The sequence below is a fragment of the Alligator mississippiensis genome, chromosome 2, assembly GCF_030867095.1.
Source record: "Alligator mississippiensis isolate rAllMis1 chromosome 2, rAllMis1, whole genome shotgun sequence".
Taxonomy (NCBI): domain Eukaryota; kingdom Metazoa; phylum Chordata; order Crocodylia; family Alligatoridae; genus Alligator; species Alligator mississippiensis.
The window spans coordinates 227,202,096-227,218,618 of record NC_081825.1 but is presented as its reverse complement, the minus strand read 5'-3'; the positions used below and the strand labels follow the sequence as shown (position 1 = coordinate 227,218,618).

At 42.6% G+C, this 16,523-nt stretch overlaps 1 protein-coding gene across 7 annotated transcripts in view; it reads left to right on the top strand.

Moving 5' to 3' along the window:
* The window catches only part of AMBRA1 (autophagy and beclin 1 regulator 1), a 176,443-nt gene that overhangs the window by 128,574 nt on the left and 31,346 nt on the right, over window positions 1-16,523 (top strand). For all 7 annotated transcript variants that reach the window (XM_059722817.1, XM_014602384.3, XM_019476985.2 and 4 more), the window contains one exon: window positions 11,043-11,182. In XM_059722817.1, coding sequence (XP_059578800.1) covers window positions 11,043-11,182 — 140 coding nt within the window. The remainder of the gene's footprint in view (window positions 1-11,042; window positions 11,183-16,523) is intronic.

Below are 16,523 nucleotides of genomic sequence, written 5' to 3'. Positions count from 1 at the left end.
CTTTAGGTTGCCAAGGTAACTTTAATTCAGGTATTAATATTTGAGTGCTTGACTTTACATTTAAAAAGCTTATAGTGAGGTTGCAATTGCCTAATTGTTTTTTAATTGAAGTGCAAAAATTTCCTTGCATGGTAATTTCTGTGTGGATGACAAACATAGTTGGCATATTTAGTTGCACATCAGTCCTCTTATACTAGCTATGGTTTCTCCTGTAGTCAAAAAAGCAAATGAAAGATAAGAGGGATTTTCCAAGACTTGCCTCAAATCTAATGAAGCTGAGAACCGCTGCTGTAGTCTAAGTAGCCATAGAAGCATCTCAGCTCTGCCCTCAAACAGTCATGTAGATGTGGGTTGACAGTTTCAGAAATTTAGCAGTGCTGCTTTTGTTTTGCCCTTCGCATTTGTTTTGTGGATAAGCAGAGTGGTTATTGCCTATTCCATGGTCTAGGATGTTAGTTTGAGCGCTGTTGTCTAAGACAGTGTTAGAACCACATGTTCTGAATCATTTTCTGTGTCTACTGAGACCCAGATGTGCAAAAGCTAGGAAAACCCAAACTGAAAATAGCTATTGTGAAGGTGTTAAAGTGTCTTAGAGATGTGAATTAGGACCTAAATTTGGATCCTGCTTTAAACACACACATGCTCCAGTCATCATCTACTACTGTGGTTATGACCACCTGGATTTCATAGGAGTCACAGTTGGCAATCACTCCTAACACCAAGGTCTCAGGTTCAATCCCCAGTTGGACTAGATCAGTGGTTTTTAACCTGTGGTCCTGAAACACCTGGGGGTCTGCAGGCCATGTGCTAGGGGTCCACGAAAGATTACTATGATTGATCAAAAGTATGTAAGTATCCACACTTACAACTTAGAGGGGTCTGCACCTCCATTCAAAATTTCCAAAGGGGTCTGCACCTCTATTGGAATTTTTTTAGGGATCTGCAAATGTAAAAAGGTTAAAAACCATTGGAATAGCTCTTTTGAGGTCCCTTCCAGCCTTACTAATCTATGAACCTTTGCAGGCATGACACCTAGCCTAGTCAGTCAGGTCTGGATAGGAAGCACTGAGATTACCTTGATTATTCCATAACTGGGCTAAGATCAGTGTGGCCTTATCTGAAAGGACTTGAGCTCAGTTTGTTTACCAGTTAGAAATGGAAAACTTGTAGCTGGTATCTATTTATCCAGGCATAGAGCTGGATTAAGGTGCCAGGCTAACTAGGTTGAGAAAATCATGACCATCCTCTCAAGGTTTTCAGAACAGTTCCTTTTGCAATCTTGGCTTTAGTTTTAAGTCCACTGCTTCCTCTAGTCCTTATTCTTTCCAGACACACTGGCAGCTGGCTACCTACTTCTGATCTAGATTATCAGATCCATATTGCTGTGTCATCAGCATATTGTTGACATTTGATCTCATGCTGTTCCACTGAGGCCTGACGGACAGAGTAGGATGGAATCTGAATCCTTTGCTTTTGTCAGTACAACTTTACTGTATTGTAGATTTGCTTTTATTTTCTCAGCATGATATTTAACGGGGAACAAAAAGATGACATTTTTGGCTCACAGTCTGAGTTGAGGCTAAAAATTAGCAGAGGTTCATCAATTTTTTTCCATAGCAATGGCCATATTTCTTTATTAGATTGTTACAGCGTTGGCAGCTGTCAGAGTAATTTTGCTCCAGATCAGCAGTAGTTTGAGGCACAATCCTGTTTGTACAGTTCAGTTCCCATGCATGTTTTCATTGACATATATTTATCCGTCTTCTGGCACACTGACTGTCCCTTCCACACTTCTGCTGCTTCTCTCTTTGAATCTGCTTTCCCCTCCCCTTTCCCTGATGGGCAGGGCTTATTTGTTCAGTTCTGTTTCTTGTTTCTTCTGCCTTGGGCCTCTTTTTCAATGCCAGGCAGTACTCTCTGGTTTTTAAGGCACTGGGCTGCCTTATCCTTTTTCATGACCTTTGGGAGAAACTGGCAGTAAATGAAGGAAACTAATGAGGCACTTTGCTACAAGCACATTATTTCCCTGTGGGAGAAGTAGCTTTGTTGCCTGAGAAGATTAACTCCTTCCTAAGATGTAGCCCTTAATTTTCTTCAAGTTATCCACTAGTCGATTAAAAACAGCTTTCCAGGCAATTACTTCATGACAGGCTTCTGAGGTGGGTTACCAGGCTACAACCCCAAGAACTGCCCTGAAGAAAGAAAAAGGTGGGTGTGCTGTAATGAGGCCGGGGCTGATGGAAGGATTAACAGTAAACTATGTGATGATCAGGAACAATCAGCAAGAATGTGACAGCACTCAATCTTTGAGTAAGGTTTCAACTCCTCCCACAGAAACTTGTCCTTCTCTTTCAGTTTCAGGAGATGGGTCAGGTATCCTCAGTCATGGGTTTTTATCAACTTGTGGTAGTTGGGTTAGTGCCCAGTTGAATCGGCGTGACCTGAAAGGTGAAGTTAGGATCTGTGTAAGCTTTCCTTCTGGCTAACAAAGCTAAAGAAGGCAGAATGAGATTTGCTGTATCTGTAGAAAGCAAAAATGAATTTAGAAAATGTGATCAGGCTGCATTTGAGGGAAACCAAATGCAGTTGGAACAAACTTTATTCTGATTGAACGTGGAGAAGAGCTAGGCTGTGACCCACCAATCTCAACATAGCCTATAAGATTCTTCTCTTCAGCCCGGAGAAGAGAAGGCTCACGGGGGACTTGGTGGCAGCCTATAAGTATATAAGGGGTGTGCACCAGGATCTGGGACAACAGCTGTTCACCAGGGCCTGCAAGGGGTAACAAGGTCTAATGGCCACAAACTTCTGGAAGGCCAATTTAGACTGGACATAAGGAAAAACTTTACAGCCTGAGTGTCCAGGGTCTGGAACAGACTCCTCACAGAGGTGGTGTAAGCACCTACTCTGGACTCATTAAAAAATGTTTGGATGCTTATCTTGCTGGGATCATTTGACCCCCAGCAAACTTTCTGCCAATGGCAGGAGGGCGGGATTTGATGATCTTGCGAGGTCCCTTTCAGCCCCTAATGTCTGTGAAATCTCTGAAATCTATGAGATGACGAAAAAAAGAAGGTACTTGCCCCATTACGTCAAGGAAGGTCAGTGGAGAGAAACATCTGAGTTGACAGTGGTGAACTGCAGGGAATGGTGCGCACACACCTATTTAAGCAGAAAGAAGTGGATGGGGAGAAAGATTTAAAAGCAGTTTGGAGATATCTAGGCAAGTGACTAGCTTCCCATTCATATCTTCATTTAGGGAAATTCTTACCTAAGTGGGGAAAGATTTGGCAAGAATCTTTGCTGGCAAAATGGGAATTGATAAGTGCTGATGTTTAAAAGAGAGGATAGATTGAGCTGTCAGTAATTCAGTCTTAACAGGTGCCACGTACTCTTTCACTGAAGGCTTTGCGTACTAAGCAACAAGCCAGACCTGAGGCCTGGTGCTAGACCTGGATTCCACAACACTGCAGTGCAGCAGACTGCAATTCAGCAACAACTTTGTGAAACTTCTTAAATAGGAAGCTTTGTCTTAATAAATAGCTACGTGAATGACAGTCAGTACAAACGGTCTAGTGTTACTTACTCAGATGATGATAAATTCAGTGGGTGATGTATCTACATTTTCAGTTGTCAGTAAGCCACAGATTATTGTATTGATTGCCTGAGTGCATTTTAGAAGTCAGGGCTAAAGCTGGAGATCCTGGCAGCTACATAGTGGTTGTTTAGGGCTTTCAACACTTGCAAAAAGTAGAAGGTAATTTTAGGACACAGGATAAGCACGTGTGGTGGATGATCCTACCAAAATGATCCACAATAAACTAGTTAACAGTATTAACATTGAAAAAGGTTGCTTTAGATTTCCAGGTTTTCTCCGTTGTAATGAATGATGCAAGGACAAAATGTATCAGTTGCACACAATTTCCCCCCTTCAGTGTGGTGTTTACAACCAAAAGTGCTGAGAAGATATTGGCAGGCTGATATACCAGAGTAGAATTAATCGTGCAGAGGTGAGTGAAAAAGTCAGAGTCGTGATCCTACTGCTCTAGCCCTCATCTTTGCCCAAATCAGTCCTCCTTGGCTGCTATTTTCATTCATTGCTATACCTGACTGTAAAGCATAAGTTCTCGTGTTTTTCTTTAATATACTTTGCATGTTTCAATATTGTATAAACAATGAAAGGTTCTGCTCTTGTGGCCAAGGCAGGATGTTTGGTTAACTTTGGGATAATCTCCAATTGGTCAGGTCAACATCTCTTTGGATTAACTCTCCACTCCTAAAACCAGATATAAGCTTTCTGCTGGTATAGGTACACCGGCCAGAGTGAGGAGGTACAACCCGTGACCACAATAGCTATTCTGGCAGAAGCCCATAGTATAGATAAAATTATACTGGCAAAACATCATTTGTCTTTATAGCTGTGACATAAGCTACACTTTTAAAAGAGCAATGTTGCCACTATAAGCTCCATCCCCACAAAGAGTGCTATGCCAGAGTAGCTTAAAGGTATAGTTGTACTGGCAAAGCCTCTGAAATGTAAACCTGGTCTAATTTATGGAGTAGCACAGGCCTGGGATGAGAAGTGATATAGTGACTTCCCTGAGTCTGTGTTCCATACTGGTTGGCACTAGCTAGCTGTATTTTATGCAGTTTCTGTCTTTTTGCCAGAGAAATATAAAGGCTCTGGGTGCAATGTGCATCAGTTGCAGGAATAAAAAGGATTGGAAAAGCTCAATCTACAGTAGAGCAAAATGGTTTTGGGTTGCTAACTGGGACCAGAAGCCTGAGAGAGAGCAAAGTTCATTCCCACCTTACTGGGCAAGCTTACTGGTTTTCTGCCACCTCATGGCTAGGCACTTTGTTTTGTGTGTTAAGTCCATCCATCTGTCTGTCATGTCAGATCCATACCGATTACTTCGGGAGCAGCCCATCTCTTGCTGTGATGTTCTTTATTCCATAATGTTCCTTAAAAATGTTCCTTCTTAAATACGAATAGATGCTGTCAAGATTCTCGGGCTCTCAGATCTTTTCTGTGGCTCACTGTACTTCCAGCCCCTTTTTCTGATGTCTGAACATGTCCTTCACCCAGCATCCTTCACACTGGGCTTAGCACGTCTCATGGTTTTGTCACTCGTTTTCTGAACAAAGCATCCAGTCTCTGGTGGGAAGCCTTGGTTCTATTTAAAACTAATAATAATATGTAATTGCAGCCTTGTGCCTGTGAAATCCACCTGGCCTACTCCAGCTGTTTCTCTTGCCCTGCCCACCAGGTTGAAGCTTTACAGATGACAAGATCATATGTAAATGAGATAACAGCTGCACATTTTTTCCCCTCCAGTTGCTCTTATGAAGACTGATCTTGCAGCCCAGTTTGCCAGTTAGGCTAAGCCAAGGCAGAAGCCTGAAATTTGTCAGCATCTTGCAAAGAAGCAGCATTTATAGAGCAAACTGCTGCTTTTTTTAAATTTAAGAGCAAGGAAGGCAAGAGTTTCTGCTGAGTTTTTTTGCTGGCTGTATCTCGGCTTTCTCCTCTTTTTCCAGCTTTTAAAACATGCTTTTCTTCCCTGGATCCCTGAGTTCCGTGATAAGAAATACCCTACTCCACTGGCCAAAGACAAAGGAGTTTCTCCTTCATTCTCTATCACTCCCCTCAGAACTGGAAGCCCTTGGTCACATGTTTTTGTCATTGATGTGGTATAGGGGGTCAGCAACCTTTTAGATTTAACACAGCACTGTCGTAAGGAGAGGCAGAGTGTGTAATTTTATTGTGGTGTTGATCTTTTACAATGATGTGACAGTGGGTAGCTCCTTCACAGAACTGTTGAAGTATCTGCCTGGCACTGACAGTGAATTAATCAGAAACACTGCTCTCCAGGTGAATTTCAATAACCCGCCCCAGCCAGCTCCTTGCAATTAGTTCCTTTGTAGTGGGGAAGACACTGAACATGCACCAAAGCAACCCGCACCCTCCCCACAAACCCTAAGAAGAGACAGTTCCTGGCCATTTACATCAGGGGGAGTTGGGGACAGGCAATGCTTGCTCACACTCTACATTGCAGGCAGGTGTCCCCCCAACCTCAGAAGTTTTATACCCACAGAGTGCCCCCATTCATTTCAAGTGAGCAAGCACATGCAGCTCATTACTTGGCTGCTTCCTTAGCCCATGTCTGGTCAGACACATGCTAGGGCCTCTGTTCCTCAGAATCAGGGACTGGAACAGAAGCATTAGCATGTCCCCAGACTATCCTTCTGTGCAGTGTGGGATGGACTGTATAGCTGTGACCATAACTCCTCCATACATCCTGAAGTCATTCTGCACTGTGCCAGGCTGGTCAGGAACATGCTGATGCCTCTGCCCCAGTCCCTGCTTCTGCAGCTGCTGATCTCCAGTGCAGAACAGACTGGACAGCTGCTGCTGTCCCTCCTCCACACATCCCCAGGCGTGGTACATTTGCAGTCTGCCAGGTCTCTGCCATAAGCAAATATTTAGTTTAATTCCTGAATGCTGATGTGACAGGTACAGCTGCTGTGATGCAGGGTGAACAGCAATGTCAGAGTTTTGATGGCCTTTGTCCTCTTCCTGCATAATATGTGCATATCATTGCAGAGATTTGGTCTTTCTCTCTCTCTCTGTTTTCTTTGCCTCCCCTTCACTCCTCCCCCAGTTTATTCCCTTCCTTTCTCAAGGCCTTGCATCCTGGAAATCACTCTGCAAAGTGGAATGCTGCTCCTTCATTGGCCAGAAAGGTGACTCTAAGGTGATGTTTATACACACAACTTCTTGGTTGATGAAAAATGAAATACAACTACTCTCTCTCTTTCACCAAGGTTTTAAGCGGTTGCTTGTAATTGCAGCTTTTGAGAGTTATCTGAAATAGTAAAAGCCTGGTTACAAATGACTCAACTGAGTCTCTCCCCATCCAGTTACAAGGACATGAAATGGAAGCATCTATATGCATCATCCTCAGCCTAGCAAAGGTTGCTTTCCCCTCTCTCATATGTTGGTGTAAGAGCCTAGCTCTTTAGACACTTCTGGATTTTTTTCTAGAGAAAATCACTTTTTCTCTTGAACTCTTGGATTCAGTGAGACCCCATCTTTCTCTGTGGGTTCCCAGTTTTGCACAATAATCCCATGGATATGATGACCTGTCCACAGCACAAGTTTTTCTGCAGCTACGGCTAAGTTGCCTGCCACACTGCATAAACTAATTGGGGTGGTAGGGTGGAGAGGTGCTGAGTATGGCCATTCAATAGAAAAAATGTCTAGTTTTTGCTGAAATGCCATTTTCTGATTGATATTAGCATGCCTCTTTTCTTGGCCAGTTCCAGTTGAGGGAAATAATTTAGTTCATATCTGTTGCCTGTTGGGCTTGAGTCTTCAGAGGGATACTTGTATTATTTTTTGGGGCAGTGTCTTAGACTTTTGTTTCCCTGAAATTTCCCAGCCTTGCTGGCTGGGAAGAATAAAATCCTTGAGGCACTGATTTTAGTACAAGTGAAATGTGAAGTGAGCAGCAAGTCATTTACCAAGATAAAGCGGTTTACTAGTGTCCCTGTTCATTAAACATTGAGTCAGTAACCCAGTCATAACAGGTGAGCTTGTTGTAGGAATAAAGGATGCCCCTTCGTGACTGGTGAATGGAATACATTGAAAACATATCATTACTGCTGAAAACGATGCTAATGTTTGTGCTGCATGAGGTTCTTACCCTTCCAAGCAAGGAATATGTGGACACTTCTTTGAGAGTGCGGGTGGAGCTGTAGTTCCCCTGCTTAGAGTGGACATTAAAGAACTTCTCATCTTACAAATCCTGTTACTGGAAATAGGTACCTATAAAGGCATCTGTCACGAGGCTGAAAGATGCGCAGTATTATAAGGCTGTTGGTTTCTCCTTCATGTATTTTCAGATTGGCATATTTGGCTGCAGTACTAACTTTTCAGAAGATTGTTAGTGTTAGTGTCACAGTCAAACAGAAAGAACAAGGTCTGGTCTTAATTTAGGGGAGAATTGGCATGCCTGGTGGGTTTCTGACCCTTCCTTAGCAGAGGGCACCTGCCCATGTAAAAGGGGACTATTCTTCTTCCTGTGGAGGGGGTAGTAGGGGGTCTTGCTAATGGATGCAGCTGAAGCAGCTCATCTCTATGACTACATCAGACTGATTAGCTGGGGCCCGGATACTGCTGCGAGTCATGATTATGCCAGTGCAGCTGCACTCTCTTTTATCTACTAATTACCACACGCATGGATGTCATCACCCCTTAACACTGTATGGCGTTGTCCCATTAGCATGGGAGTGGGAAGTGCTGGGGGAAACAGGATCTTTGAAGCTACAGGCTCTTTAGACGTGAATAAAGAAGTGGATTGCATGAAGTGCCTGTCCTTAAGAATCAGAGATTCTGCCTTGCTTTGACAATCTGCCTTCAGGTGGGCACTTTCACAGAGTGGTAGAGATGGGCAAGCTCCCTTGGCTTGCCAGTGAGTGCCCCTTAATGTGAAACACAAACTGTAGCAAACAAGTCACAGCCTTCCACATGGCCCATCTCTGAACATGCTGTGCAGCCCTTGAAGTATAGGCTCCATCCCTCTGGCAAGAGTTGGAGTCAGCCCAAAAACCAGTTCCACCAACTGCAGCTCTTAAGGGCGAGATGCAGCTTTCCTTGCAGAGGAGGAACAGGGAGAAATTGCTTACCCACTTGTGACTGACTGAAAAATAGGTGTGTGCCAGACCCCAGTGACTTTTCTGTCAGACTTCAAGAGCTTATTTTTCAAATGAATGTTCCCTGCTTCTATAACCCCTGTCTCCTCCTCCCACCCATTAAAAACCAGACTCCCCATCTCAGTGTGCACCCTAATCTCCATAGCAACAGGTGTTACCAGCATGCATCTGATTTTTGTTAACTAGCTAAGTACCAGCAGAGAATGGGATGGATGAGCTGAGGATGGGTGAAAATTACTTAGGAAAACACCCTGCTCCCTTCACCCAGATGCTGGTCGTCCTGGAAAACTAATGACTGCTGAGCATTGCTGAGAGTAGAGCAGGTGACCAACTTGCATCATACAGAGAAATTCTAAAGGACTCTAGCTTTTCTAAATGTTACACTTTCTTAAGGAGAGCCTGAAAATGTTGCCTATAGCCAGAAATAATATGGTTGAACAGCTGTGCCAATTACAGTAGCTAAAATTGGGCCCTAGTACCAGGCATTGTAGAAACACATACTAAGGGTGTTCCTGCCTTAAAGATTTTACAATCCAAGTAGACAAAACAGACAAAGGTAGGAGCAGAATTGGAGGTACAGAGAGGTGATGTGATGGTGAGGTGAGGTGATATGATGTCTAAGGTCATGTAGTAGGTCTGTGGTGGAGTTGAGGTAGGAACGTTGTCTTAATTTATTGCCTTATCCAGTGGGCCACACTTCCCCAATCCCAGATCGGTTCCACTCTTACGGTTTCATGGCTCCAGACCCACAGGACTGACCTGTATCACTCCCATACTGTTGCAATGCTTGGGGTTCCATCCTATGATCCTCTACCAGTTACTTTCTCTGAGCAAAGATCTCTAGTTTGGCCTGACTTGCCAGGAGCCTTGTGATGAGCTACCATTTGCTAGATATTCTAACGGGGACAGATTTTTTTGGGGGGTAGGGGGTTGTTTTTTGGGGGTTGGTGGTTTTGTTTTGTTGGTTTTTTGACCTGCGACCTAAAGTAGTTTGGACCCCAGACTTCTTGAGAGGAAAATATAGTTAATAAGCATGTCACTTGTGGTGACTCCAGTTCAGAGTTTTAGCTGTCTTCTGTCATAGACCTCAATTTAGCGAATAGACTGCATTAAAATGCCCCTAACTACTCTGTCCAAAGCCTGGATGCTCAGAGCTTTCTACCACAAACTGCACTGATGGCCCAGTGTGTCAGAGTAGCTGCCCTAATATACTGCCTGTGGCCAAACCAGACCATTGCTCCTCTTTTCTACTGTCTGGTCCCTTGTTTTATAGCCTAAGCCTCTCTTTAGTTTATCACATTTTCTGACTACATGGCATGGGATCAGCTTGTAAAATCCTGGCCAGCAGAAGGTGCAGAGTGCAGAGGAGTTTGTAGACTGCAGAGCACCTGTTGTTCCTTTTAAGAGTAGGGGGGGGTCTTCTGTAGGTAAAACTAGTTGCAGTTTAGGTAACAGTGGAGGGCAGAGCTGCTTGGTGCCCTCAGCCTTCATCATGTAATGTTCCTGTAGTCTAAGATGATCAGATTTACTGGATCGGGGCTATGGTAAGTAAAGTCCTCCGCGGCGTTAAAGCTCCGCTGGCTTCTAGGGTCTCCTCAAGGGAACAAAGTTAATTGGGTGACATGGGCTGAGTTGGGAGTCTAACTGAATTCATAGATGTGTTTTACCTCTGTGCTGGTCGCTGTTCTGGATAACATTAACATGTTGGCTCAGCATTTCTTTCCCAACTCTGCGTCTTTGTGGGAGAGAGAATTCCCGTAGGCTCTGAAGGACACAGGACAGATCCCCTATTGTGTTGACACATGGAGTTCCCATTTATTTAATGGACAAACCATGTAAGATCACGTTTTGGGCTACTGCCAATGAAAGCCCATACATTTCCTTGATTCCCCAATTCCTGCAGTTGAGTGATGGCTGCATGAAAATGAAAACTGGGGCTAATAAAGGGCCAGAGAATTCCCAGTTGTCCAGTGTTGAAGTGAATACATCACCAGGTCTCAGCACTTTTGGTTAATTAGTGTCCGTGAAGGGACCACACAGCTGTGCAGCCCACTAGCTGAGTGAAATTTGGCCTGCTGTGATAGCAGTGTGCATTTCTTGCTTTGGAACTATCTATGTACGATGCTGTTAAATATTTATGGGATGTGTGTGTTTCTATCAGATGCTTACACTTGCTGGCAGGTTACTTATTTCTTGGAACAGCCTGTAAAGTGACTAGCCTCCCTTCTCAGCTGTTCCGCCACAGGCAATTTTAGCATTTGAGCCTCCTTGACTCCCCTGACTTTTTGTCCTCTTAAATAACACTTTGCTGTTGTCTTTTTCAGAGAGTCTTCAATGTCCTGTACCCAATGCCTGCTGACCAGAGAAGACATGTCAGCATAAATTCTGCTCGCTGGCTGCCTGAGCCAGGTCTCGGTTTGGCATATGGCACCAACAAGGGAGACCTGGTGATTTGCCGACCAGAGTAAGTGGCACAGCTACAGTGGGGGGGAAGGGAGGGAGACCTCCAGTCTTTCTGCTTGTTAGGGGAGCTGACACAAGCTGGCTTTCCACTGCTGTTGTGTGGTTGGCAGATGAGGAATCTGACTTTTCTTTTGAACAGTTGTGGAGTTTATTTGATTTTAACAGTAAATAACCATGTTTCTGTCTTGAAACTACATACAGACAGGGTTTCTTACACATTGCTTTCCTACTTCCCCTTTGCTGTACAATCCTCCTAGATTATTTCAGTTTCATATATGCCTAGACATGGACTAATCCAATATAAGGTTATATTAACCAGAATGTTTTTGGTACGACTGTCAAAGTAATCTGGTAAATGGTTGTAGTTCTAGCAGGACAGACCACTGGTAGTTCTGTTTATTATTTATAGTACCATAATATGCACGATACTTTACAGATTAACAAGTAGACACAATCTAATTTTTACATGGCACAGGAAAAAGTGATGACAGAAGATGAGAATCCTGGCCACGTGATGTTTTATAGTATGAGCAATTCTTCAAGGGACTTTTGGCATGATACTTCAGGTGGAGAGGTGCCCCTTTCCAATATCTAATCTGTGTTTCTTCTGGAGTATTGTAGTTTCTCTTGAACTTCCGGAACACTTGATATCAATGCTTTACTGATTTCCTGTTACTGATCTGCCACCAATCCCTGCTCGTGGTAATGTTTTGCAAGTTGAGATGCCAAATTGCTACTGAATATGCAGCTGGAATCCTGTAGTCCACACACCTGCTTGGAGATCCTACGGCATGAAAATAGATTTCCATGTCTTCTGCACAAGACTGAGCATGTTATGCTTGTGAAATGCCAAACTTATTGAATTAGGGCAAATCTGCACTATGGTGATAGTCCTTATTTTAGTAGATCCAGAGGGTCAAACTGCAATCAGAATTAGACTTGGACTAATAATAGTGATACAGCTTATCAAGCACTTCTTTCAAACTGCTGTCTTTTTCTCCAGAATCTCATCTTCTGTAAGGCCTTGTTTATTCAGGGAAACTGACTTAAACAGCTATAGTAGAATAAATATTAATTACTGTACAATGTGAGCAGAGTCGGTTTTAATCTGAAATAGTATCTACACTAGCAAGTTATTCTGAAGTACTTTAATTTGTATTTCTCTAATGTAGACCATATCTAAGAGAATCTGTAAGTTGTATGCTTGCAGAGAGAACTTTGCACGTAAAACCAGTGTATTGTGGAGATCTGTCTGAGTTTGCAGACATCTTAGATATGTCTTTGCTACTAGGCTTGTCAAACTTCTAGAAGCATTCCCTAGTAGCTGGGGAATAGGTGTTGCATTTCTGGGTGCTGCATGCATGCCCCAGGGTTCTGAGTACCTCACTAACTGGAGCCCCCTTAGGAGTTGTTGCACAGTGTATTGCAAGATTATTTATCCTTCCCTAGTGCCAGCGTGGAAGTGTTCTTAGTTCGCCAACACATTTAACTCTAGGATTTCAGCTGTGCATGCGTCTGCAGCTCAGTTTCAGTGAATTCCAAAATACAGCTTCAACACAGGTGAATGAACCATTCCTTTTTGTGTGCACACTGTCATTGCAGCAAGGTGCAGATAAAGGGTGTGGAAGATGCTGTGGCATTTTGGCAGTGATTTTTTTTTTTTTTGGCCCACAGAAGATATCAGGGGTATTAGCAGAGATTTTTGCAGGCTAAATAATAACAAGAAAGAGTGGAGACAGCTGATGCTTGCTGCAGTTGCTGAAGAGTCTTTGTAGATGGATGGATATTTCTGATACTGAATATCTTGCATACAGTGGAGGTGTCAAATTATTTAGATTGGGATGGGGAGCAGTGGCCCCAGAACTTTTGCATGATGAAGCAGACTTTTAATAGAGTTGCTTGAGGAACTTGCTTTGACTTTTCAGCCCCGGGACATGCAAATGAGCAGTGCCGTATCGGAACAGAAGTGAGCTGCTGTTGCTCTGTAGAAGTTGGCTATCCTAAACTGCTAACATATGATTTCATCTTATCATAAGAACTTGAATACCTGAGGTGCTGTTTGCTTTAAACTGATTGGCATAACTGATTAGGAGACTTTTAAACTAAGAAATGGCGGGAGAAGTTTGGAATGGACTCTTGTATTTATAATCTCCACACTTTGTTTTAAAATACACAAAAAGGAAAATGTGATAAACAAGGAGATGGCAAGGGGTAAAGGACTGCCAGAGGATAGGATAATTCACTGTAAAGAGAAGAACTAATATGATTAGAAAATGGTTAGTGGCAGGACAACTCTTAATCCACCTAGGAAATCGGATGTGGTCAGTGGGATTTGCTTATGAATGCAAAGAATCTGGGCAACAAAGAGGAGCTGGAACTACTAGTGTAGGGTGCTACGTCACATGTTTATAGAGGTAAAAGGATCATGATATAATCACAATCTTGACCAGACCACAGGTACTGAAGGAAAAATGAATAAACTAAAGGTGGCAAGGCAGCATTGTATGTTATTAATGTAATGGACTGAAAGGAAATAGAGAGAGAGTAGCATAGATAAAGCAGAATTGCTTTTGGGAAAGATATTAAAAGAGCCTCCACTGTGTAGTACTTGGAGTCAGCTCTTGACCCTCAGGGTTGGACGGGAAGAGATCTGTATAATGTTAAATAAATATGACTGGAAATTGTATTATTGTGGGCGACTTATTAACGCTCCAGATATATATTGAAGAGCAAATGCAAGAACAAATAATGATGGGGCCCAGATGATCTTGGTGTGATTGCCAACAGGTTCTTCACCAAATAGTCCCTGAGTCAACAAGAGGTGATGCTATTTTAGACTTGGATTTGGTAAGTAATGAAGACATTGTAATAGAGGCAGTTGTAGAAAGTAACCTTTGCTCAAGTGATTACAAGTTGATTCAGTTGAAATTAAGAGGGAGGATAAATAGAAGTAGATTTGTAACAGTTTTATATCAAGAGTGGAAATTAAGATAACTAGTTAAGGGCTGACTTTAAGGACTTGGATGTGGAGGAGGTGTGGGATTGCTTGGGATATAAGAGAAAAATATGCAGACCTAAGTGGATATTAAGAGTAAGCATAGAGCTTCCAAGGAATGGAGAAAAGGACTTTCAGCCTTACAAAAAATACCCCAGAATGAGGGAAGAAAAGTTGGGGCACTATGCAGTTAAGATGGGGTGGAGATTAAAGATAATCCAATACATAACTAAATTAATAGTTTTTAGTAAGAGTGCTGATGTTGAACATGGGCACAAAGGCAGGACAGCTAAAGGAAATAAGTGTATGGAAATGGAAATTACCATATCCAGTTTGGAGACAAAGCTCAAAGCTGAGTGTGTTCATGTTAGGGGAAGGGACTAGATGACTCGCACTCCAGAATTCTGAAAGACCTGGCCCATGAATAATGGGTTCATAGGGAAGTAGAACTGAAAAGGACCGCATGACGTCATCTAGTCCAACCCCCCTGTGCAAGCTAGGATCTTTTTTGACTAAACCATTCCAGCCAAGTGCCTGTCCAAAAAAATCTTGAAAATTTCCAAGGGTGGAGATTCCACAATTTCTTTTAAGTAGCCTGTTCTGATGCTTAACTACCCTTAGTCAGAAGATTCCTCCTAATTTCCAACATAAATTTCTTCTGCTACAGCTTGAGGCCCGTGCTCCTAGGCCAGTTTCCTATAGCCACAGAGAAAAGACCATCTCCATCCTTCCTCTTTGTAATCACCCTTCAAGTATTTGAAATCCCCCCACAGTCTTCTCTTCCTCAGACTAAATAACCTTAGTTTTTCAGCCTTTCTTCATAAGTCTTGCTTCTCAGGCCAGTCACTTTTGTCACGCTGCATTGGATTCTTTTCAATCTGTTCATATCCTTCTTGAAGTGTAGGGCCTAAAACTAGACACATTACTCCAGGTGAGGTCTCACCAGGGCTGAACAGAGTGGAGGATATGCTTCTCTTGATTTGCAAGTGACAGTCCTGTTAATATAACTCAGTATGCTGTTGGCTTTTTTACAACAAGAACCACACTGCTGACTTATATTCCTCTTATGGTCTACTGTAACCCCCAGGTCCTTTTCTGCAGTATTGCAGCCCAGCCAGTCACTCCTGAGTCTGCATTTGTTCATGCAATTATTCTGTCCCAAGTGCATGACTTCACACTTATCCTTGTTGAATCTCACCTGATAGATTGCAGACCATTTTTCCAGGCTGTCCAGGTAATTATGGATCCTAGTCCTGCCTTCCAGAGTGTCTAAACTCCACCCAACTTAGTGTCATCTCCAACTTTGCTAAGTGTGCACCCAATCCCATCATCCAAAGAATTAATGAAGACACTAAAAAATACCAGACCCCTGGGCAGCTCCACTTGATACTTCTTCCAAATTAGACTTTGAACCATTGATGACTGCTTGTTGAGTGCAGTGATCTAACTGGTTATATATCTACCTTACAGCATTTTCATTTAGTCTGCATGCTCTTAGCTTGTCAATGAGAACGTTGTGGGAGGCAGGAATGAAGGTTTGATAACAAGACATCTTAATGAATCTATCAAGTGCCATATAATTGGAGAATTACAAATGTAAGATCTATATTTAAGGAGGTGGGAGGGTGATATGAGCAACTATTGGCTTTTGTTAGTCTGACCTCAATAGCATACAAGACGTTAGAACAAAGTTTGAGGGAATGAATAATTAAAAATGTGGAGGTAAGTGGAAAATAGGACCAAATGCATTATACGTTTACCAAAGATGTATTGTGCCAGGCTAAGCCAAAAGGTCTCTTTGATAACAAACCTAATTTTCTAGACAAGGAAAAAATTCAGTAGATCTCGCCTATCTGGATTTCAGTAAAAATTTTACCACCACAAAAATGACTTAAAGTGGAAAAGAATAGGGATTAGTTGAACAGTAAGGTAACTAGTTAAAGAAGAGATGACAACAGTTTTTGTTGAAAGGTGGTATTGGGGCTAGAGTAACATTACTAGTAAAGTTTCTTAAGAATAATTTTCAGAATCGGTCCCTTTAATATTTTCACTAAAGACCTTTCACTAATGAAATTTGCTGTTTGTTTTGGAAGGCAAATTTGCTTTTGCCTCCCAAAGTTGGAAGACAATGTCAATATGGAAGAAGATTGCTGTGTTGTCCAGGAAGATTGGATGACCTGCAGTAGTTGACACTGGATGAAATTTAGTAGAATAAAATGCAAGGACATGCATTTAAGGACCAATAAGAATCTCTGCACTAAGCTGGGAGCTCATCAGTTGGAAATGACAGGAGGAAAAAGATCTGGGGGAATTAATTGGTCACAGGATAATATCAGCCACCAGTGTA